Source organism: Cheilinus undulatus, linkage group 13, assembly GCF_018320785.1.
Source record: "Cheilinus undulatus linkage group 13, ASM1832078v1, whole genome shotgun sequence".
Taxonomy (NCBI): Eukaryota; Metazoa; Chordata; class Actinopteri; order Labriformes; family Labridae; genus Cheilinus; species Cheilinus undulatus.
Window position 1 is genome coordinate 8,176,352 of NC_054877.1, and position 23,494 is coordinate 8,199,845.

General features: G+C 37.2%; 2 protein-coding genes across 4 annotated transcripts in view; one reads left to right on the forward strand and one right to left on the reverse strand.

The window, feature by feature from the left end:
* Window positions 1–42: 42 nt before the first annotated feature.
* Window positions 43–19,983, reverse strand: tmem71 (transmembrane protein 71). The gene is made up of 11 exons (XM_041803478.1): window positions 19,784–19,983; window positions 15,650–15,734; window positions 10,815–10,876; window positions 8,573–8,618; window positions 8,124–8,333; window positions 7,635–7,900; window positions 7,114–7,308; window positions 6,150–6,216; window positions 4,591–4,652; window positions 3,625–3,674; window positions 43–3,536 (listed from the first exon to the last, which is right to left on the reverse strand). Exons 3-11 carry the CDS (start codon window positions 10,843–10,845, stop codon window positions 3,513–3,515), a joined length of 951 nt encoding a protein of 316 aa, XP_041659412.1. The 5' UTR covers window positions 10,846–10,876; window positions 15,650–15,734; window positions 19,784–19,983; the 3' UTR covers window positions 43–3,512.
* Window positions 19,984–22,881: 2,898 nt separating this feature from the next.
* The window catches only part of dnaaf11 (dynein axonemal assembly factor 11), a 55,081-nt gene continuing 54,468 nt past the window's right edge, over window positions 22,882–23,494 (forward strand). The window contains exon 1 of one of the 3 annotated variants that reach the window (XM_041803865.1): window positions 22,882–22,904. In XM_041803865.1, the coding sequence (XP_041659799.1) occupies window positions 22,895–22,904 (10 nt within the window). In that variant the 5' untranslated portion in view covers window positions 22,882–22,894. Of the gene's footprint in view, window positions 22,905–23,283; window positions 23,417–23,494 lie in introns of those variants that run through there. The other 2 variants (XM_041803866.1, XM_041803868.1) reach the window with 2 other exon arrangements.

Below are 23,494 nucleotides of genomic sequence, written 5' to 3' on the forward strand. Positions count from 1 at the left end.
TCATTAGGTTTTTTTGGTAACTGATAATCCACTTGAGGGCATTTTTTTTTATCATTTATCAGATTGTATTCAGAATTTTTTTTGAGTAATTTATTGAGCATATTGATTAGATAGAGGTATCATAAAAGTATGTATCAAATATGCGACAACAGGCATTAAGGGGTTAATACTTCTAAATAATATGATTTGATGAGATTAAAGTTTAAACATAAAAAGAATAGATTGTTAATTCTGAAAAAATAATTTTGAGAGAGAATGAACTCATATTATATTAATGTATGAAGTTTGTTAAAGAACATCATGATTAATGCAAAAAAGCCAGATAGTTAGGTTGTAATATTTCCAGGAGAAGTCATAATATTAACAGAGTAAAGTCATTTTAATTCAAGATGTCTTCATTTAATAAGGTAAAAAACTTGATAAAAAGAATAAAGTAGCATTACTCTAAGAATTTTTTTCTGTTTATTTGGGGACAAAAGCCATAAAAATGATGCTATAAAGTTCTAATATTGGGAGATTATTGAAAGAATTAAGATGTAATATCTTTGGATAAAGTTGGACCCAACTAAAATTATGATTTAAGAAAAAGTCCAGGAACTCCCTTAAATGTTTTAGAGGATAGATGAGTTGTATTTCAAAAAAATTTGAAATCATTACAAAATGAAAATGAAGTTGTAGAGACAAATAAAATTTATAGTTGTATAAGAATGAGTGGATAGACAATTGTGATATTTTAGAAAAAAATAAATACAACAAAAACAAAGTCTAAAGACAAAGTCTTGGGAAAAAATGTAAAAAATACAAAAAAGTAGCAAAATTTGGAGAATACATTCTTCCAATTACAAAAAAAGTTATTGAAAGACAAAATCGTGATTGTTTTTAGGAAAAAATGTCATATCTGCAAGAAAAAAGTTGTTATATTTCTATGTAGTTGTTACATTATTATATAAGAATTTTGTAATTTTTCAAAGAAACAAGTCAAAAATTAGGCAGTGAAGTCATGAGAGAATTTACATTGTCAATGATATTGTATAACTGTTATATATTGAGAGGAAGGTTGTAAGCTAACAGTCATTTGTTTGATTTTCTTACAAAAATTCCTAAAATCATAGAATAAAATTATTATTATAGGATAAAGCTGCAGTATTCCTAGAATCAAGCCAATTTTAACCTTCGCCTGGAAAGTTGTTGTCTTAAAATTTTTGTTTTATGAGAGAGTTGTAAAATTACAAAATATAGATTTAACAGAACAATAATGAAGGGAGTAGGTTGTAATATTTTGAGGGAAAAAATGCATAATATTCAGAATACAACTAAAACAAAAGCCAAAGGAGAACAAAGTTGTGATTTCTTGAGGACAAAAGGTACTAAAAAAAAATGTAAATTTTTGAATAATTAGTAATTTTGAGTAAAAAGTTGTAAAATCACAAAAATAAAATTGTGACAATAATATACAAAGTCACAGTTGGAGTTGTAATATAACAGGCGTATGGCAGACCTGATGACTTTATTCTCCTATTTCCTGAATCTGTCATATATTCCACGCTATTCTCACAGAAAAATGTTCCAGTCTTTACAAATCAAACTCCACCTGTTGTGGAGCTGTTTGATGTTTCAGCAGCATTTTAGGTTTAATCAAACACATCCCTGTATTATTATTATTAGTATTATTTTTCTGTATTTCTGCACTGCTGGTTGATTTAAAGGCACTTTGACACTGAAGAGTTTTACTACAACATGATCATTAACATTAAAACAGTGAGGATTAATGTCTTTTATAGCTGCTGCTGTTAAAGCTGCACAAGAAAAACTGTATGCATGTCACTTTTATACTCCAATAACATGTTTTTATGTTTTCTCAGAGAGTTTTATGAGCTGCAGATGGCTTCATTAGAAGATTTTAGGAATGAAAGTCTCTAAATGAAGCGTGGGGTAAAGCTGCATCTATGAGAGAAGACAATGTGAGGCTCAGACTTCATTGATTTACAAGGTTAATCTACATTTTTTCCAATTATTCACTCTGATTTCTATCAACTTCTTCCTGATAATATGTGTGCTTTATTAATGGCATTCGATTGGTTGACTGATTTCAACAGGAATCCGGGTCTTTTTAATTTATCCTGTGCAGCTTTAAAACACCAGGACTAATGTTTTATTTCTTTTTTAAATTTGTTGAATCCATCCTTTTTTATTCAACTAATATCATTTTGGAGTAAAACTCTTCCGTTGGTCTCTAAACATAAATAATGGCACTACTGTCTGTTGGGGTTTTAAGGAGTTTTTGTGCATTTGTTATTCTTAAAAAAGTCACAGCTCTTGTTTAAAATAGGAGTGAGGCTTTTTAGTTTGTTTGCTGTTGGACCTGAATTTGTTCTTCAGACGAGTAAAATCAGATATTTGATCACTTTGGACAGCCCAAAAACAGCCAAGCTCACATCAACAATAAAATATACACATAGTAAGGTTGTCAACATCAATCATTTTTGATACCACGTTATTTTTAAATCAGTAAAACTTCTGTTATTTTACTGAAATATTGAATAGAAAAGTACCAAAGCTTCTAAAAACTGCATCTAAGTAGACGGATGCAAACAATTGCTTTTGCACAGCTGCACACTGTCTAAGTTGCACAAATATGCTGGCAATGTTTCTTCTTTTAGCAATTCACACAGTGTGCAGCAATTTTTGATAATTAAACACACAAAACCACCTAACATCCGAGTGTCTAGGGCTTCTATTTTTGCTGCCAAACACATTTGAGAATTGTTTGTCTTATTAAGTATCACATTGATGCGTTAATTTTCTTGCATCTTGACAACCCTTACTAACAATATTTTGAAAACATATCAGGTACATTTGGACGATTTTATTCTAAACATGATTTTTTTCTGTTTATCATATTTTTTAACCTACAGTAACATGTGCCCCCATGTTAATGAGCTCCTTCAGCTTTTAACAGAAACACACTGTCTGACTCGTCTCGTTTACACACCGGGAAAATCCACACATTAAATGCTGTGTTTTAGAGATTTAACGCAGAAAAAGCATGATCCAACATCCAGTGAATTTGTTAAAAACGTCTCAGTTACGAATTCGACTACACAGGAAACAACTTTGAACAACTGTCTCTGCACAGTCAACACTTTTATAACTGGACTTCACCAACATGCAAACCTTCCCGGTGTTTTTCCTTTCAGTTAAAGGTGAATTATTTAGTATCCGCTTCATTTTAGCTGTAACAATCTATGAAATTCAGCCCTTCTGGTTAACACGCCAACACGTGTTTGGTTAAAGATCTACAATCAAAAAAGAGTTTCATTCAAACGTGTGTTGCTGTAAAATGTTTTCCAGAGCTCACTGTAACTTGGTCCTCTGAGTGCGACTCACATGCAAACACTTATTGAAATACTGAATATTTCTACTCTGTCCCGTCCCATCCTATGTTTCCTGTCTCTCTTCTAGTCTTACATCACAAACTTTGAAAACCTTCGCCCAGCATCTGGTGCTTCTTTTCACTCATTTCTTGATGTGATATCCTGAAAAAAACACAATTATTAGAAACTCTTGATGCTTTTTCTTTGCAGTTGACAAAATGAAGTGAAGCTGGTTTGATTTGGGTCTCACCTCTGTCTTGGCCCTCCGCCACTCGCCCATTGGCCCTGATTTAGTCAGAACTGGAAGAGATCGGATCATCATGAGAGCTCAAAATCAGTATTATTTATACACAAAAATGTGGGTAGCACTTTATTTTGATGGTCCCTAATTACCAAGTATTTTCATAAAAATAAGGTGGTAATTACTGCCAGCAAGTTGGTATTTTACCAAGCAATAACTGTAATATTCAGGACATATTTACCTTGTATTAATGTACTGATTATCAAGTAATTCCTTGTAATATTGTACAACTCTCGGGCAATTAGGTGGTATTTTACCCTAACTCTAACCTTTGTAATATTTTGGTAATTTTCTGGAAATTGAAACGTATTTTACCAAGTCATTTCTTAGAAATAAGATGATAATGTTCTATATAGGTTGCTTGATAATTTCTTTACTTTATTCGACTGTATTAAAGTGAGTCCTTTCTGAATAATTTTCAAGTCATTTTAGGGTTAAGGTTAGGAGGCATTTCAAGCTATTACTCGATAAGTAATACATTATCACTAGGTAAATACTTTCTTAACATTACCACATTTCTAATGACTACGGTAATTACCACCTTATTCTTTAGAAAATACAAGATAACTACACTTATTACTATACAATTACTGGGTAATTAGGGCCCACTAAAATAAAACGTTTCCAAAATTTGCACCTTTTTCTGCAGTGCCATTGAGATAAAATCCAGAAACATCACTTCTCTTTTGTTTTGTTTATAAAAAAAAAAAAAATCCATCATTTTATTTTATTTATTTACTTTTTTTTTTTTTGTAAAAGTCCAAAAACTATCCCCAGTCTTCCATGTTTCCTGTCTCTGGATGATACATGGACAGGAATGGGAATTACAACCAGTGTTTCTTATACTGTACCAGTGGTTGAACTTCCACGTCATGTTACAGTAAAATTCACCAGCCTGCTGTATGTCAAACTTACCCATAAAGGTTGTTATAGCCATGAACACAGTGGACGCCACCATCACGCTCCAAAGCAAACATCTGAAGTGAATAAACAAGTAGAAATAAAGAAGTTTAGTGCTGACTCAAACTTCTACATCTGGGAAAAACCTTGAATCCAAATAAAGATCCTATTTTCTAAACCAAGGTGCACGTTAGACAAATATAACAGATTATTAAGAGCTATAAATATTCAGCTGAAGTTCCTTTGATGACCTCTAGAGGTATAAAACAAACTGTGGATGCAACTGTTTAATAAATGATGAATGAAGTCATATCTACTCCCATCCTCACTTAAAAGCTTATCCATGACGCAGTCACCACAGCAAATCTTGATGCATGATCACAAGTATTTATACAAACTCAGCCAATCCGCGTCCAATCACTGCAACTTCTCTGGACTTTTCACCAACATCTTAGTCCCTGCACCCCCCTAGCCCCATGCAATAGCATCTGCATCCACAGACTTACTCCCTTGTGATTGGCTAACATGAGATATCAAACAAAAAGCCCACATCAGCAATGAAGAGTGTTACTGACAATTGTATCTGCATTTAAAATGCAAACAAGCAAAGTGTACAAGAGAACTTTGGCTGTCTTTGTAAGGCTACTTGTAGCACTAAAAGCAATTTAAAAGAATTTTGCAAGTTTATTTTGTACTGCAATGATTGATATTTTCTGAAATGCTATCAGTAATGTAAAGCCTCAAAGCACTGAAAATTAACGTCATCTTTAAAAATTCACATCACAATGTATATTTTAGGCTGCAATAGTTCAGTTTAATTCAGTTCTTAGGAGACTTTTGATATCATGGATGTTATAAAATTACTGTTCCTTCAGCGCAGGGGTGTCCAAACTATGGCCTGAGGGCCAAATGAAGCCTGCGGCCCATTTTTGAATTCTAGAAATAAAATGAAATATGGCCCACATTTGTACATAAAGCTTGTGCTTGGCGGTACTTTTCTTTTTGCTTTCAGCACAAGGCAGTGCTTTTTTGTGACTAAATGAAGACAACACTGTAAATGAAAAACATATTAGCACCCAAAATAATAACAATAGTTTGATTTATAACGCCCTGGTGGATTGAAAAGGCTAATACCAGTACCAATGCTGTTTTAGAGGCAGAGCCAGTAGTAGCCAGGGCCACCCAGGGCCCCCTGAAATCTGATTGGTCTGCCTAATACCCTTGAAATGATTGGTTAATTGTATTATCAGCCATTAACTACCCTTTTAAGCATACCTAATCACTGAGCATGTCTTAACCATCATAACATTGGTTTTACTAACTTAACTATCCCCAAGCTGAGGCATATAAACGTGGCCCCACCATCCTTATTTATTTTCATATGCAGCCCTCAAAGGAAAAAGTTTGGACACCCCTGCTTTGGGAGAGTTAACAAATACCAAGAGCAGTAAGATTTGCCTAAGTCCAAATAATTAAGAGAGCTGTTTTTGATGGATTCTCTCCTAAACATGGGACCAAAGTTAAGGATACTTATATTAGGATTATATATTATGGTATAAACAATAAATTCTTACCCTGAGTATAAAGCAGTGAAGATGAAGATGGTGAAGATGAACAGGAGAAGGGCTTTCATTGTCAAACCTGAAACATAATTATGAATGAATACATGTCAACAAACAGACAAAAACAACAAAAACAGAAATAATATTGATTCAATTAAGTTATTTTCCTAACTTCAACAATTGCCAAACGGTCAAACCAACAACTTCATCTTCTCTCGGGATTTTGTGGCAGAAAGCTCTACGCTTTTACTACGAAATCACCAAAACTGCACTTCTTCTAATGTCCACTAGAGGCTAGATCCTTGAGTGAGTAACTCCCCATTGAGCTCCATGTTGTAACGCCCAACTTTACAGATGGATTTAACATAATTGCAGCCTTGGAAAAAAATATTTGCTAATTTCTCTCTTCAGGAAAACGACAGGCTATATTTTTAACTAATTTGTTAACATGATATTTAGTCATAAATTGAAGGGACCTTGGCCTCTTCCAGTGACGGTTGGGAGCTGCTACCTGTCTCCTAGGTGTCACCTTAACAAATTCAGTGAGTGTTTACATACACAGTTAAGCTGAGCTAGGTTTACAGTCGGATTAGGCTATTTAACAGGAGTACTGCCCTTGTCCCAGTATGCAAGCACAGCAGGGGAATCCATGACTCCACTTTGCTGGGTGGCAAAAGGCCCATACTCTCTTTCACCCAGCTGCTTGTGCTTGTAGCAGCTACCTGGCTGTACATCACCATGGATAAACTTATCAGATCTGTATATTTCGTGCAAACCCTACCATTTATTTTTGGTACAGAGGCAATTCATGCTATCCTCTTAGCATATGGTGATATCCAAAGGCAGAAAACATCATGACTTAAGTAATAGTCAGCGTGCTCTGTTTTGGAAAATTTAAAAAATGAGACTGAGAAAACACTCGAATAGTATGAAGTTTACAACAACATGTAAACAAGTAGATCTAACCATCACTCACCTGTCTGTTCAGGTGAGGCCTGACAGCAGCAGGTGTTGGTGTAGAACACAGAGGGAGGCGGGACTTCAGAGAGGCCGCCAAGTGACTGAGTGAAGCGCTCCTTTGATTGACAGATCTCTGAGCAAATCTCCTCCTGGATGAGAAGCTTTTTGGGTGGCTCTTCTTTGTCAGGAGGCGGTGGGATCTCAGTTGGGTCTGAAAGAGAGAAGAAAAACATCCAAACTCTCCAGTTACAGAGCCTCACGAAAATAACTATCAACTTCTCAATAGTTCTGCTTCAGCCTGCAGTGAACAGTAAACACACTCCACCCAAGACTTCTCTGTGGGATATCATCCTGTTCTTGACTGGTTAATACTTCTCTGACAACAAACAGAGAGCAAACCACTTCAAATACTAATATCCACACATCTTAGTGAAGATTCTGCACATTTATAATGAATCTGTTGACAAAGATTAGTGTCTAGCTGGACACAAAAACTAAGGAGGATAACAAGGAGATATGTGCTGAACTGATACCGACCATACGTGAAACTGCGGCTGTCGTCCAGCTCAGTGCTGTTCAATCTGGTCCAGGATGGCTCATCCAGACGGGCCGAGCCCTCCTGACTGTTTCTGGTCCAGTCCAAGTCCTGGTCCTTGTCAAAGTCCCAGCTCTGGCTTTGGTTCTGTGCTGCCCCGAACACGCCTCTGAAGACATTTTCATCCAGCCAGGAGTGGCACGTCTCCGTCACATCGCTCAAGAGACGAGCCAGAGCGTTACGAGGACGCCGCCTGCGCCTGAAAACCCTAGGACAAAAAAATCGACAGAGAAAGATCCTGAGGTTCATCCTGATCATGTTTTGGCTATCAATGGTGCATAGGCATTAAAAAATTACTTATAAAGACTTTTTGAAATGTCAGTGAGGTTATCGTTGAGCTCTGTGGCTCTGGCTTTATTTTTAAGTCAACAAAATTCATTTGGCACTTACGACAACTTACACTGTACAAAAAGTTTGGTGTCTGCTCTTACCTGACCAGGTTCTCCTTGTAGGACACGCTGGTTTTGCAGGGAGACAGCGACACGTTCCCCTCATTGTCCCAGGAGAAGCTGTCATCAGTGACGCTGTAGTATCCGTTGGTGAGGAGGCGTGGCGATCTTCGGCAGGAACACGGATCCCCGCCCTCAGCTGAGGAGTAGCAGACGTAGGAGGAGTCAGGCGACAGGAGAGATGTGTCGAGGCTGAAATTAAGAGTACATGACAGGAGTTAGTGTGCAGTGAATAGGTGTCAAACCTGTCAGTGACCTGACAGATACTGCAGGGGAGTGTCAAGTATAATCCAGAACAAATCTACAACGATACGAGCTGACTGAAGCTGTTTACAGACACAAAAACCTTTCACACAACCATCAAAGGAACAACATTCTTACTGCAGAGCAAATCAGCATGTGTAAAAACATCCATGTCGATGAGTTTTTACCTCTGACAGTGTTGATTGGAACGCAGCCTCCGTTTAATTGGTGAACCTGAAAGAAAGAAATCAGAAAAGCCTGTTATAGAAACCTTCCCACTCAGTTATCAAACACGTGTCCTCTGCTGTAGCGCGGTGACTTTGTCTCTATATAAAGACGACTCCACTTTTATCAGCTTGAAGAGTCTGAGAGCGTTCCTGAGGTCGGCCTCAGGAAACCACTTGAGTAAGTTTACCCTGCTGAAAAGAGGTGACGTAAGGCTGATAACACTCTGCAGGAATGTGACACACAGAGAGCTCATTGTTCTGTCATTGTCAACCTCATCTGTGTAACTTATAGAGGGGTATTTAGAGAGTCTTTTTAAAACGGCCCGCAGCCGTGAGTGTGCCATGAAGAAGAAAGACGAGGCAACCACTTGAGTCAACATTTGCTTATGCTCACTGCTGACAAGAGTTCATCCTGCAGGCTACTGTGGATGTTTTTATAATTTTAAGAAAACAACAACCCTTTTTCTACTTTGGTATCTCCTGTGTAGCTTGTAGCATCATATGGGTTGATGCTGCACAGATTCAACAGTTTATGATAATACAGGAGTCGTTACAGCCGTATTTTGTAAAGAGTACCCTGTTCTGACAGCTTGTTTCCATTTACATATGTGACTGATGTTCATACTTCCCTAAGTACACAGATGATACCTCCTGGTGTGCAAAAAAGTGCACGTCATTATGAATAGATAGAAACTACCTGTAGCAGAGGGAAAGGAGAACTGTGTCTGTTTTTTTACCATTCAGTAGTTTGACACTATATTTGCCAACCATTATTTCTTCATTGCATGCACAAGACAGGGATGCGGTCATACTTCCCTACAATTAAGGCACGCATTGAGATATGACTTTATATGTTAATAATTAAGTTTAATACACCAAGATTTCAACATTTTTCTGCAGCTTCATGCTGTCGATTATTAGCAGATTAGATTATATTGCAATATGGCATGCTGCAATTTACAAATCGCAGATGTTGCAATATTGCTTTCATTTGAAATATGTCAAAATACCAGTTTAATACATTCATTTTTGCAGCAGCAGAGATTTTATGCACATTATGCAAACATTCAAGTGTCATTTTATTAGAATGGTTTACAAAAATGGACCTTTTTGTGTCTTATTTACTATTTTCTTCATTGAAACAAGTAAAATAAACCAATGATCCCTGTCCAATAAAGCAACTGATATCAAATTTGCAATATGAGCAAAAATAATTGCAATTTGATATCTTTTTTAATTGTTCTGCCCTGGTACATTCTAATACTGATGAAGCTCAGCGTTAGTTCATGGAAGTCATACCCCCAGCCGCCTCCAAGCTCCAACAGTCAATCACAGCTCTCTCTTTCAACACAGCGGCCCATTTAAATATGACGTACTGCTCACTAATCCCTGATTGCATCAATGCTGATTCATCAAATCTTCACCTCCTCCACCTCAGCTGCCTCCTTTATAGCTTAAAGCTTGTTGCTCCCTCCTATTCAGATTCATGCTGCTATGGATTAATTGCTTCTGAATAATTTTATTGTTTTCAATATACACTCTCATAAATGTATCTATATATACGGGGGTTTTTAGCCATGCGCTCCCTGGAAAGTCGAAGCATGCTGCTTGGACTAACCCAGGGAGCATGTTTTGAGCAGAGCCTTTTCTGCCAAGTAAAACTGTATCCGTTTTGCAATAAAATGATCAAGTGTATCATTAGAGTGTTCCTGACTAAATGTAGGTTATAACATGGAATGATTTATTACTTGACTTTGTTGAAAAATACACAAGATGGGGAATCTAATAATAATTGCATTTCCAATTGCAATCACAATACCTGGGAAAAAAAATTGCAACTAGATTATTTTTGCCAATAGTTCAGCTCTAGTCAATATTGTTTTGTACCCCCGCACTCTATGCTGATGATTTGATTCATGGTAAGCCTTCACACATGCAGCTTTTAAAAAGACTTTCATATTTTAGATTCAAAGGCAATATATTTATTTGCAGAGCTAAAATTTGTGCAAAAAATTAGAAATCTTTTTGAGGCTCTACAGGCAACCTAATTCAGATGAAAACTACTTTCTCACATTATTTCATACTTTGAAATTAGATGAAATTTCTGCAGACTCCTCAAACCAACAAAGAGCATCAGTTAGAATCAGGAGGTTCATGAATGTGCTGAGAAAAGACGTTTGTGATGTTGGAGCTGCTGACGTACTTGTAACGGCCCCGGAGAAGAACAGAGCCATGTTTGTCTGCAGCCGAGGGTCTTCTGTGGATCTGTGAAAGACATCAGAAACACGACACCAGCAGTCAGAAACACACCCACTTTTTTCATAGTCAACAGATTCATGAGAAGACGGAGAGCAGCAGAGTGAGGGCATATCTCTATGTTCTCTCTGACTTCCTGTGTGTCTGCTGTTTGCTTTATCTAACTTTCCTGACTGAGCCACCAGTGGAAACAAACTATAGATAACTCTACACAGCCTCCACACATGTGGGACATTTGTCAAAACATTGGTTAAAAACTTTAAATCTTTTGCTCAAAGTTCTGCAGAAATCCTGTATAAATAGATATCCCCATAAAACAAGTTTCACCGAAACTTAGTACCATTAAAAATGCCCCTACAGGCCTGGAATCATCTGGAATTGCAGCATTTTTCTGTCACATGCATTTTTTAAAAATCATGGATGTAACCGTAAAACAATGAAGAATCTGCACAAATACTGACAATGTGAATCAATCTGAACACATTCATGGCAATAGTCTTGCATCCCTGTTTTGCTGAGTTATTGCAGCTTGAGCTACTCTGCTGCAACATGTTTTTACATTTCTTTCATTTGTTTAATATTTTAATTGCTGAAGCTAATTTGCCGTGCTGATCTGGTTGCAAAGACTGTTTCACCTCTTGAAAATCTTTGGTATGCTGTAGTTCATTTTTACTTTCCAGCATCTCTACCTGGTTGAAGCTTGCAGGGATAGGACAACCTATGCATACTTCAGTATGCCAGCTTTGTTTACATTTTTCTGCTAGCATACTTGGGTGTTTTAAACCTTGAACATGTGCTTATCAAGGAAACAGACAGACCAGATCTATAACTAAAACTCATCAGGACTGGGAGGCTCATTTTAAGCATTCTTCTGCTTCAGGTGACTGATTGAAATCCCTCACCGTGATACATGACAATGCAGTAAACAAATACGGAGGACAACAGGAGTTGGTAACCATTTTTGGACATTTTTTACAAATAATTCATTAAGAAAAAAGGGAAAACCTTTGATTAGGTCATGAAAACCATGTAAACACGAGCTATACGTGTTATAGAGCAAGCAGGGATGGAGCAAACAAAATCTTTCATGTGACAATGCAAAGGGTGGATGCGTGCTCAGCTGTCCTCAGGGTTCAACAGGATATTGGACTGAAATATTAAGCATGTTTAATATTTATGATTAGAAATCAGTGCAGCCCAAAAGTCCCTCTGCACAGACTGGATCACTCTAAACTCATCTGACACCACAGTAACAGGTGGAAAGATAATCTTCTTAACCAGCAAGAAATCTGGGCTTTCCTTAGATTTTAGGAGCAGGGAATTAGGCTGTGAATCAGACTGATTATCTTGTAATGTATACTCCATTACTGTTAGTAATTGTTAATCATCTCCACGCAGACTTCAGCCCTGAGGTGGGAGAACTCTACTGTTTTTGTCCCAGTGTGTTGTTGAGTTTTTCCACCAAAAATGCAAAAAGTTCCATGAGATGTAATGTGATAGAAACACAAAACCTGCCAGTGTAACTGGAAATCCCACGCATTACCACCCTGAGAAATATGAACCCCACTGGCCTTATGGTAGCACTGTATTAAGTAAAGATAAATACATTTCTGAAAAGCTGCGCCTCTGGCACACTAAGTTGGATTAACTTGAAATTTGACACACTGGTCCAGAGCAGTCTGCTTTCAAAAGACCTGACCATCCCCCCAATGGACTGTGTGCAATGTTGGATTTCTTTTTTTTTAAATCATAATTTTACATCTTCTCTTAAATTACAGGTCTGATTGGTACCAAACACACCGTGGACTCTCTTTGAATGAAGCTTTTAAAAGTTGTACAAGACTTGTTGATTTTTAATTTTCTTTAGGGGTTACTTTGGGTAAGTCAGGGCTTTAGGCAGGGTGGGAAACTCAAAGACAATACTTGTAGTCATCAAACATCTTAGAACATTTCTTCAGAGTGACACTGGGAACAATTCTACAAGCTTTGGTAAAGTTAACAGTGTGGATGGCCACACTGAACTAAACCATTAGGAAAGTAAAGTCAAACTTCAAAGCAAAGCTATGATATACAAAAATTTCAGGATACCAGAAAAAAAAGGAAGAAAGTGAGAACTTTATGGAAAATATTTAATAATCATGAAAAGAGGCACAAAAGCGAAAAAATGAACAAGAAGTGGCAAAAATTGGATAAAACTAGCAAGAAAAAGATTTAAGGTGGTAGAAAGAAGTAACAGACGGGCAAAAAATAGCAAAAGTGGCAAAGATGGGTGAAAAGGAGGCACGAATGGGTCAAAAGTGGCAAAAACAACAAAAAAAAAAAAAAAGGTTGAAAGGGGCAAATAAGTAGTTAAATGGATCAAAAAAAGGCAAAACAATGTCAATGAAGGGGTAAAAGTGGCAAAAAGGTTAAAAGGGTTCAGAGGGGCAAAAAAGCAGTAAAAAATGGGTCAGAAGTAGCAACAAAGGGTAAGAGTGGCCAAAAAGGATTCAAATGTAGCAAAAATGAAGAAATAAGAGAGTGGCAAATGAAGTAGCAAAATGTTGCCAAAATTGGTAAAACTGAGCAAAAAATTGGCAAAAAGAGGCAAAAATTAGTAAAAAAATTGTTTAAAATAGGTTAAATATTACAAAATGAAGTTAAAGCAGTGGAAAAGATGAACAAAAAGCTGCAAAGATATCTTAAAAGTGGTAAAATAAGGGCAAAAAAGTGGCAGAAATGTGTTAAAACAGACAAAAAAGGGTTAAAGGGGGCAATAAAAGTAAAAGTGGGTCCAAGTGGCAAAAAAGTGTCAAAAATGGGCTAAAGCTGGCAAACATGGGCAAAAAACAGCACAAATTGTTTAATGGGGCAATAAAAGTAGCAAAAATTGGTAAAAGTGGCAAAATGTAGCAAAATAGGTTCAAAGGAGGCAAAAATTGAAGAAAAGTTGTAAAAATTAGTTAAAAGGGGCAAAACAGTAGCAAAAATTCGTGAAATGTTGCAAAAATCGATCCAAGTGGCAAAAAAGTGTCAGAAATGGGCAAAAGGCCAAAAGCTGGATGAAAGCTGTACAAAAGGGCCAAAAACAGCACAAATTGATTAAAAGTGGCAACAAGAAGTGGCAAAAATACCACAGAAAAAGGTGGAAAAAGTGGTTTAACAGGTAAAAATGGCACGAATAAATAATTTAGGCTAAACATTAGAACCCATCTGAAGCATGACACACTTTTCAGCTCAAAAATGAGGTAACTGTTCATCATGATGCAGGCATCATTGCTACTGATCCAACTAACATGCATTGATACATCAATAAATCACAGCTGGGGAGGGCTCATTCTCTGGGTTTGTCAGCGGCCCAGCCTACTCTGTGGCCTGTATCTTCTACGTCAGATGTTTTGCTGCTCTGGTTGGCCTGTAATGAATGTGACAGACAGGACATTTGTCCAATCACCCTTTGAGTTTTTCTTCATCTTCTCCAGTTTGAGAAAAAACATGACCTCCCTGTGCCACTGGGAAAAGAAAAGACTCTTGGAAGAGCTCCAATGCAACCGTTTGGTACATCTAGCTCTGAGAGATTTCACTGCAATAGTTTGTTTTTGCTTTGCATTTAGAAAAAATGTTTCAGTGGGGACAACAAAGATAGCCGTATGAGAGCATGGCCATAGTTTTCAAATATCCATCCATGGAGCTTTACACTTGTGGACACAAGAAAAACATTTAGCTGAGACTGCAGGGAGTGTTACGAGCTCTGCAACAGATGTTTGAAACATCTGAATACATAACAGGAAGACTAGGTTAGAAAGACGAGGCCTGCGGTACCTGAAGTTTTATGAGGCTAAACTGAGCACAAGTTGTGTCTATCTATGGCTGCCTTCCAGCTTCACTCTTATCTCTGTCCACAGCTCTTGCTCTTTTGAGTTTCTTCTGAAAGATTCTGCCTTTCCCAAACATGAGCTATAGGGTGTTACCCAGATGGATGTGAAATATATCCCACGCCTTAGATATGTAGAAGACTATCTGCCATGTCAGGTTAGCTCTGGAAGCAATCAAAACCTGAAGTGTCATGTTGGTTGGGGAAATGGCCTAACATATATTTGCTCATAACTCATAATTCCCGGGATCTATCCTGATTAAACTCACTGCAGACATCCTGAGCTGTATTTTTAAACATGCAAACCTCATTTCATTCAAATCTGATGAAGGGAAGAAAAATGGCACACTTGAGTGTGCTGTTATTGAAATGCTGCAGGCTTCGTGATGATGACATTAATATTTGATTGTTCTTACTCGCTTCAAACAGAATTAAATTCACTGGAGTGGTGTTTAACTTCTGAAACTCACTTACTGCAATTTGTGATTTATAGGGCTGGAACATTGTCACTTGTGGCTGTATAATTAAAATGAATTACAATGGCAATATCATAGAAAAATTAAACTAGACTCATTTAAACTTGTAGTGCTGCAAGCCGCAAAAGCAACAATAAGGATGGAGATGATGAACAATTATCATCTGAAGACTAGGCGTTATTTTTGGGGCTTCACATTCTGGGTAAAATCCAATCAGAAAACAGAATGAAACCTTTCCTCAGAAACTTCAGCTCCTCAGATACCCCGTCTTCCTGATCTGCTCCCCATTAACTCAATAAAGCTCAGACACTTCAGTTAATCCCTGCAGAGCTAATCAGAGCCCTCCTGGGATTAACTGAATTAAGACTCTCTGAGCTAACATAACTCTAATCCAGACGGATCAGAAGAAGTACAGAGTATTTATAAAGACACACTAAAGTTTTTCAGACTCACGGTCAAACTTTTCTCCTGCTCAGAAGTTGTCTTCAGCGGTGGGTGAAGCCTTTTCGTGTTGTGGTTCTCTCACATCCTCAGCAGCCTGAGAAAAAAAAGCAGAAGAAGAGAAGAAAAACAAAAGGGCTGTGACTCTGAGCTCATGTTTCCTGTTAACCCCGTGTGCGCTGGCAGAGTTAACTCAGAAGACTCAGTTTTGAGTTCAGTCAGAGGTGGAGTCACATGGTTCTCCCTGTGAGTTCATGAGGACAAGAAAGCAGAGGACACTGAGACATCAGAGGCAGTGAGACATCAGCAGAGATTAGCAGCTATCTTTGTGTCTGACTCCTGTTTTGCATTATGACGCTGCTTCACTTTTAGCCTGGACAGATCACAGCAGGGGCGATCGGCGCTGCAGGATGAGCCTTAGACAATCAGGTTTAAGAAAATGACTGCAAGAACACTGAACAACATCACTGAAAAATAAAGTTACAACCTGTGGTGACACATAAAGATGTTTAATAGACTAGGTCTTGGCATGTAAAAACTTGGGCCAAATTTTTGTACACATGTTGGGCTGTAATAACTGGTAGAAAGAGCTGGACGGTAATGGGAGAGGTTAGTTCAAGTTCCTGATACATCATCAGTAGTCACTGACAGTTTTTTGTAAACAGACATGACGACAAAACCAGACATTTCTACTAGAGAGTGTTTTTTAAAGATGCTAATACACTGACTCAAACAACGATGGAAGAACCCCAGGTTCTATTTGTGCTGCTCTCTTCCACTTGGTATTTTCTAGACCTCTGGTTCCCATCCTGGGCTCCAGGACCCCCTAGGGACACGCCAACAGGAAGAGCAGGTATCGTTTGATTAAAAAGTCACACCCCTATCATCTGGTCTGGCATGTCTACTATAGTATTTCATGAATGGGTGAGCATGGATCTAGTTTCACTCAGATGTTTTGTTTGTAAACATGGCCTAAAAGGATTACGGCCTTTGCCCTACAGGATTACATCACAGCTATTACAGCCTGTTTCATCACTGCAGGCTGAAGATATCTGCTGGAGCTAATCCAAAACTTTCTGTACCTTTGAGTCATCAGGATCTAAAACACTGTAAATAGAGATAAGGTGTAGAAGTGGTGGCTACTTGGTATAAACTTTGGTATGTTACATCACAGAAGGAATCCAAAGTTTTCAAGACCATCAAAACAAGTCACATTGGTGCAGTTAGAGTGAGATTTCATGCATTTGAACTTTTGCTTTAATTTTTTTCATTTCTTATTACAAGAAGCGAACCCATTTTCACATATGAGGCCTCTTTTGTGTCTTTGTGTCCATGATGAGAATGGAAAACCCAAACAACTACATTTCCTGACAAAATGACTGTAAACAGAAGTTCCTCTTTGCTGCTCAGGATGACTTTGTCTAAACATGGTTCACAGACACAGTGTGCTCATTATTAGAACAAAAACAGAGAAGAGCTGAGGTTTGTGGCTTTCAGATTATTGCTTCCTTTCAAGTCTCCAGAGAGTCAGACTTTTGTTTCAAAAGGCCTGGAAAACTCATCTCTGTTTTGGTGCTGATTTTGAAATGTGGATAAAGTGCAATGTGTGGTTTGAGTTTTTATCTTTTTTATGTGTGCATTATTTGTTTCTATTGCATTTAAATTCAAGTCAGTATCTATTTGCATTGTGTTGTATGGCATCGTCCCGTACCGTGTCATACCGTATTGTACCATGTCATATTGTACCGTCATATTGTATCCTATCATGTTGTTTTGCACCGTTTTGCGTCGCATTGCATCCTATCGTCTTGTCTTGTGTCTCATATTATATCGTCTTGTGTCGTATCGTATGGCATTTTATATCGTCTCTTGTTATACCGTATCGTATCGTAACGCATGGCATCTCAACCTATCGTCTCGTCTCATATCATATCGTTTTATATCATGTCAAATCGTATTGTATCGTGTCGTGTCATATCATTGTTTTTAGGGACTGGATGTAAAAAATTTGTGCCCAACCCAATCTGAGCCCGCATACTTTCTCTCTGAGCCCAGCTTGGGTCATCCCGTTAACTGTATCTATGGGCTTCAGCATGACTTATCCTCTTTTTGGTTCTTTATAATCGTGGCATGGATGCATACATCACAAACATGGTCTATTTATTGTTTTTGATAAAGAGGGCAGTGAGGATGAGGAGCAGATGCACAGACATCACTGTGAATTGAACACAAGGAGCTTTATGGAGATCATCAGGCTGTTAACAGCAGAGACAGTCTGCACTGCTCCTCACTAATTTAATATGTAAACTGAGTTGCATAAGAACAAATGATAAACTGAGGTATTTACTTCTTCTTCCTCCAGCAGCCTGTAATTGCACGCCTCATTCTCTATCTCTATTTCACTGTGTGCCCAGCACTTTAACAAAATAACACACCTTTTAGAATATTAATGTCTTCACGTTTACAAATTTGTTCTTCTGTAGTATTTAACCGCTGTGAAACAATCAGGACACAGCATTTTATTTTTCTGAACCAAAGCTTTGTTTCCCATACTGATACTCTCTCTCTCTCTCTTCCATTTAATCTTAATGTCAGTCGACCACCACTGCATCCTACCTTTCTTTCTTTCCCTCTCTCTGCTCTCGACTGCATTGAGCAGATAATATGACTGTTAAAAATTATATTTCTAGGTGACATGGAACACAAGAAGAATTTTGTATAATTTAAAGCACATTGTATGATGAAAAAATAGAAAAATTATCTGAAATTTTGACAAGCTTTCAAACTCAGATGTAACCTGGGAAAGCTGAATTCAGGAGCACCACATCTGACATTTTCAGATGTTAAAAACATAATCTGTGAGTTTTTGATTACTCAGTCTTAAGATAGTGAGAGCACTTTGGAAACTGCCATCCCATCTTCAAATCTCAATGTGCTGTTTTCTGCATGCATGATTATCAGATCAATTTACTGCAAGATAGGAAAGAAAAAATAGTAAAATAGTTTCAATAATGGGTGAATAAAGGCAAAAATAATATAAGTATTAATCTTTGAATATGTTTATCAAATATGACCCGTCTTCCTACTTCATATTGTTCACATATTTTAAATGTATAGAGGGTGTATAGAGGGTTTCCACTCTGAGTGCATTCATCTAATTGAATCCCCCCTTTTGTGTGACATGTGGGCTCTTCCGACCCCGATTTTTCCCAGCAGGCATTGCAGCAGCAGCCTGCTTCTGTTGTTGCTGCTGATGTTGGAGGAAAATGCGTAGCAGGAAACCCAGAGATGGATCAAACCATTTCTCCATCATCAGCAGCAGCAGCTCAAACACACACACACCATCCCGAAGCAGCCTCTGACTATCTAACATAGTTCTCATCCTTTACAGTCTACTGTAGTATTGTTTAACTGGCATTGAATACATTTTTACAGCTTTATTACTGTTAAATATACAAAAAGTATATCTTACATTAAAAAAAAGATTTTTATGAACTTGTATTGGAGTCAATACAATATTTTTAATTAAATGTTTTTCTGTAACACTACACTGAGCAGAGAGAACATCATTTCGTAATTTAAAAAACAAAATAACACAAGTTGATTCTGAAATTTCTAGTTCCAGACCTGCATGTTTTACATATCATTATCAGTATTCTTCAAATATCCGAAACTGTGATGTTAAACTCATCATGGTGTTAATATTCTGCTTTTTCTTAATGTTTTAAAATTATTTAGAGCCATAAACTAAGTTACAGAAATAGTAACGGTTACGCTGATGTTTCCATGATACAGTCAGTCTGGCATTTTGTCCAGATCATGTTGTAGGCCACTGTAAATCTATTTTTTAAATTAGCCAAAGGTTTTTGTCTTAATAATAAAACAGTGATTTCAGCTTGCCTATGCGAAGGAGAAAAGGAAAGGCTTTTTAAAAAAAAAAAAACAAAAAAAACAAAACACAAATGGCCGACTGTAAAAATATACTGCACTCGTAAAAGCCGGTTAAAAAAAGTATCAAAGTTGATTTAAAAATGTTTAAATAAACAAGCGACACTTTTTAGAAACTAGTTTTTATGTTTTAATGGCCAGCCCTGCAGAATCTTTGTTGTAAAGCCAGACAAAGAAAGAATAACGGACTCTACTCACCACTTTATTTGTTTGTTCTCCTTTCGTTTTCCAGCCGGAAGTGAATTTAAAATCTAGTTTTCTTCTCGCTTCGCGGTTTAACTTCTCATTCCGTTAGTTTTTCTCTGTACTTTGGCTTCAAAACCTCCGAGGTTTTCCTTCAGAAGGATAAAAACACTAGGGGACGGTCCGCAGCTGTCACTGAGCCTCGCCCACACACAGGAAACTCCAACGGCTGTTAAGTTATTCACAAAAACAAGACGACTTCCGCCTAAGGCCTTCAAAGTAAAAGCACTAGTAAAACATTCGAATAAAATGTAATGACGAAGTAAATTAGTCCACGCCATAATTATTTTCGACCATTTCTTTTAAATAAGTGTTATGAAAACAGCTATTACAGTTTTATTCCTTTCCGTATTAATTCTTTAATTTATCATTATGTTTTTTAATACCACGCCGTTTTACGTTAAGTCACACAAGATTTATTCATAAAAACTTTCCTTTTTTATTTTGAACCTAGCGCAAAAATATATATCTAATATCTTTCTGTATTCTCATATATATCTACCCCATTCTATAACCATGGTTAAATGTTTTAGTTTTTAAATGTCAATCATATAACTTCCTGCTGTCTATAGAATGCCACTTTACATTTCCTAAAGCCACCCCAACTTGCAATTTACCACACATAGGGAACGCTTTACAATGAGGTACACACATTTTGCATTGTAACTAGTTCATGAATGAGTAACCTACTGCTGGTCAACCATTAATTAATTCTGTATAGTGAGTAACTTATCAGGTTCATATATATATATATATATATATATATATATATATATATATATATATGAGCTAATTATTAGATTACAGAAAACAAAGTCATGCAATAGACTGAGTATTAAAATCATCACTTACCCATTACCTAATCATTTTGATACTTACTGATATTTCTCCACATTCTCTGGATCTTTTGGTGACATTATGTACAGTAGACGTTGTAATATTTGAAGTCTTTGCAATTTACAGTGAGTAATTTTTCTGAAATTGTTCCACAATAGGCAAGTCTTTAATTACAGTGGTGTGAAAAAGTATTTGCCCCCTTTCTCATACTTAAATGTTTCAGATCATCAAACCAATTTTATATTTCACAAAGACAACCCAAGAAAATGGAAAACGCAGTGTTTGAAAGATTATTACATTTTTAAAGGAGGGGAAAAAATCCAAACCTCTCTGCCCCTGTGTGAAAAAGTAATTGCCCCCCTTGTAAAATCATGAGTTAACTGTGATTAACCACAGTTTTTGGAAAGCTGAGTTCAATTTCACTGGCCACACTCAGGCCTGATTACCGCCAGATTTGTTGAATCAAGAAATCCCTTAAATAGAAACTGTCAGACAAAATGAAGAAGACTACAAGATCTCAAAAAGAAACGCATCATGCCACGAGCCAAAGAAATTCAAGAACAAATAAGAAACAAAGTGACTGGAATCTATCAGTCTGGAAAATGTTACGCAGCCATTTCCAAGGCTTTGGAACTCCAGCAAATAACAGTCAGAGCCATTATCCACAAATGGAGAAAACTGGGAACAGTGGTGAACCTCCCCAGGAGTGGTCGGCCAACCAAAATCACTCTGAGAATGCAACCACGACTCATCCAGGAGGTCACAAAAGAACCTAGAATGACATCAGAAGACCTGCAGGCCTCACTGGCCTCAGTTAAGGTCAGAGTTCATGACTCAACCATCAGAAAGACACTGGGCAAAAATGGTATCATGGGAGAGTTCCAAGGCCAAAACCACTGCTGACCAAAAAGAGCAAAAAGACTCGTCTAACATTTTCCAAGAAACATCTTGATGATCCCCGAGACTTTAGGAGAAATATTCTGTGGACTGACGAGACAAAAGTTGAACTTTCTGGAAGGTGTGCGGCCCGTTACATCTGGAGTAAAAATAACAGCATTTGATAAAAAGAACATCATGCCAACAGTCAAACATGGTGGTGGCAGTGTGATGGTCTGGGGCTGCTTTGCTGCTTCAGGACCTGGACCACTTGCTGTGATTGATGGAACAATGAATTCTGCTGTCGACCAGAAAATCCTGAAGGCTAACGTCCAGCCATCAGTTCATGACCTCAAGCTCAAGCGCTCTTGGGTTATGCAGCAGGACAACGACCTGAAATACACCTGCAAGTCTACCTCTGAATGGCTCAAGAAAAACTAAATTAAGGTTTGGGAGTGGCCCAGTCAGGGTCCGGACTTAAATCCAACTGAGATGCTGTGGTGTGACCTTAAACGGCAGTTCATGCTGGAAAACCCTCCAATATGGCTGAGTTAAAGCAATTCTGTGAAGAAGAGTGGGCCAACATTCCTCCACAGCGATGAGAAAGACTCATCACCCATTATCGCAAACGCTTGATTTCAGTTATTGCTGCCAAGGGTGGCACAACAAGTTATTAGGTTCAGGGGGCAATTACTTTTTCACATAGGGCCAGAGAGGTTTGGACCCCCCCCCCCCCCTTTTAAAAATGAGATATTTATTCAAACACTGCATTAAGTGTGATATATATACTTTTTCACACCACTGTATGTATGCCAAGGTTATAATAGTTTTGGATTCTTTTATTTTTTATTTAGTTTTATTTATTTATTTTAGTTTTTATTTCTATTTCGTTTTCACTTACTATATTCCATTTCAGTTTAGTTTTGATTAGTTTGTACTGCTGGTTTGTTAGTTTAGTTTTTATTTTGCAAAAATGCTTTGTTTCAGTTTAGTTTTTATTAGTTTTAGTGTTAGTTTTTTCCCGGATACATGTCAGGGCTGAGGGAACATCATACACTTTTAAAAACATTTTTTGTCTCTTTTTTTAATTTTATTTTAGCTAGTTTTGTAAGCGCAATATACAGTTGTAGTTAGTTTTTTGTAAAACTTAGTTTTTATCTAGTTTCAGTTAACTAAAAAGATTTTCGAATTTTAGTTTACTTATTTAGTTAGTTCTAGTTAACTATAATATCCTTGGTGTACACGGTTAGGACGAAAGGTACAGATATACCAAACTAAAGGAAACTTTACCACAGCACTCGAATGCAGCACGAATTTAGTTGCTACGGCAACGGCTGACAACACAGGGGGAGGATGGTTTACAGTAAGTTAAAACGATAACTGTTAAACACAAATAACTTTATTTGAAACATAATCTTCACTTTCACAGGTCCTATCATAAACTCTAATAAAAACATAGCGTTTAACATTACGTTTTGGGGTGACTGCAGTTTAAGAAGTAAAAACATCAGCGCTAATTACGTTCAGTATTCAACGTCAGTTAACACGGTCACTCTTTAGATCATAACACCGGCAAGTTTCAAAACGTAACCAAAGTGTCTTTGATTTGTTATTTATATTTTCGTAAAGACGTATACGGCGAGTATATTTTACGTCAAATAGCCGTTTAAGCACTTGACGTGTTCAACACAGACAACCACATACGCATTCCATTGGTAGGGGACCAGTTAACACGGTCACCCCTTTAACCAGAACACCGGTTAGCAACAGCTATAGCTAACCACGACACTTCGTGATGCTTTCTTGTTTTTAATCAACGAAGCCTGTTAAAGTATGTAAATACTTCATATGCTGCTTCGTCATTAGATATCTCAGGTACCTTTTACTGCTAAAGTCACCCAGAAATTTAGCAATGTACGCTACACTGTTAGCACCCAGAAAGATGTCGTTAAT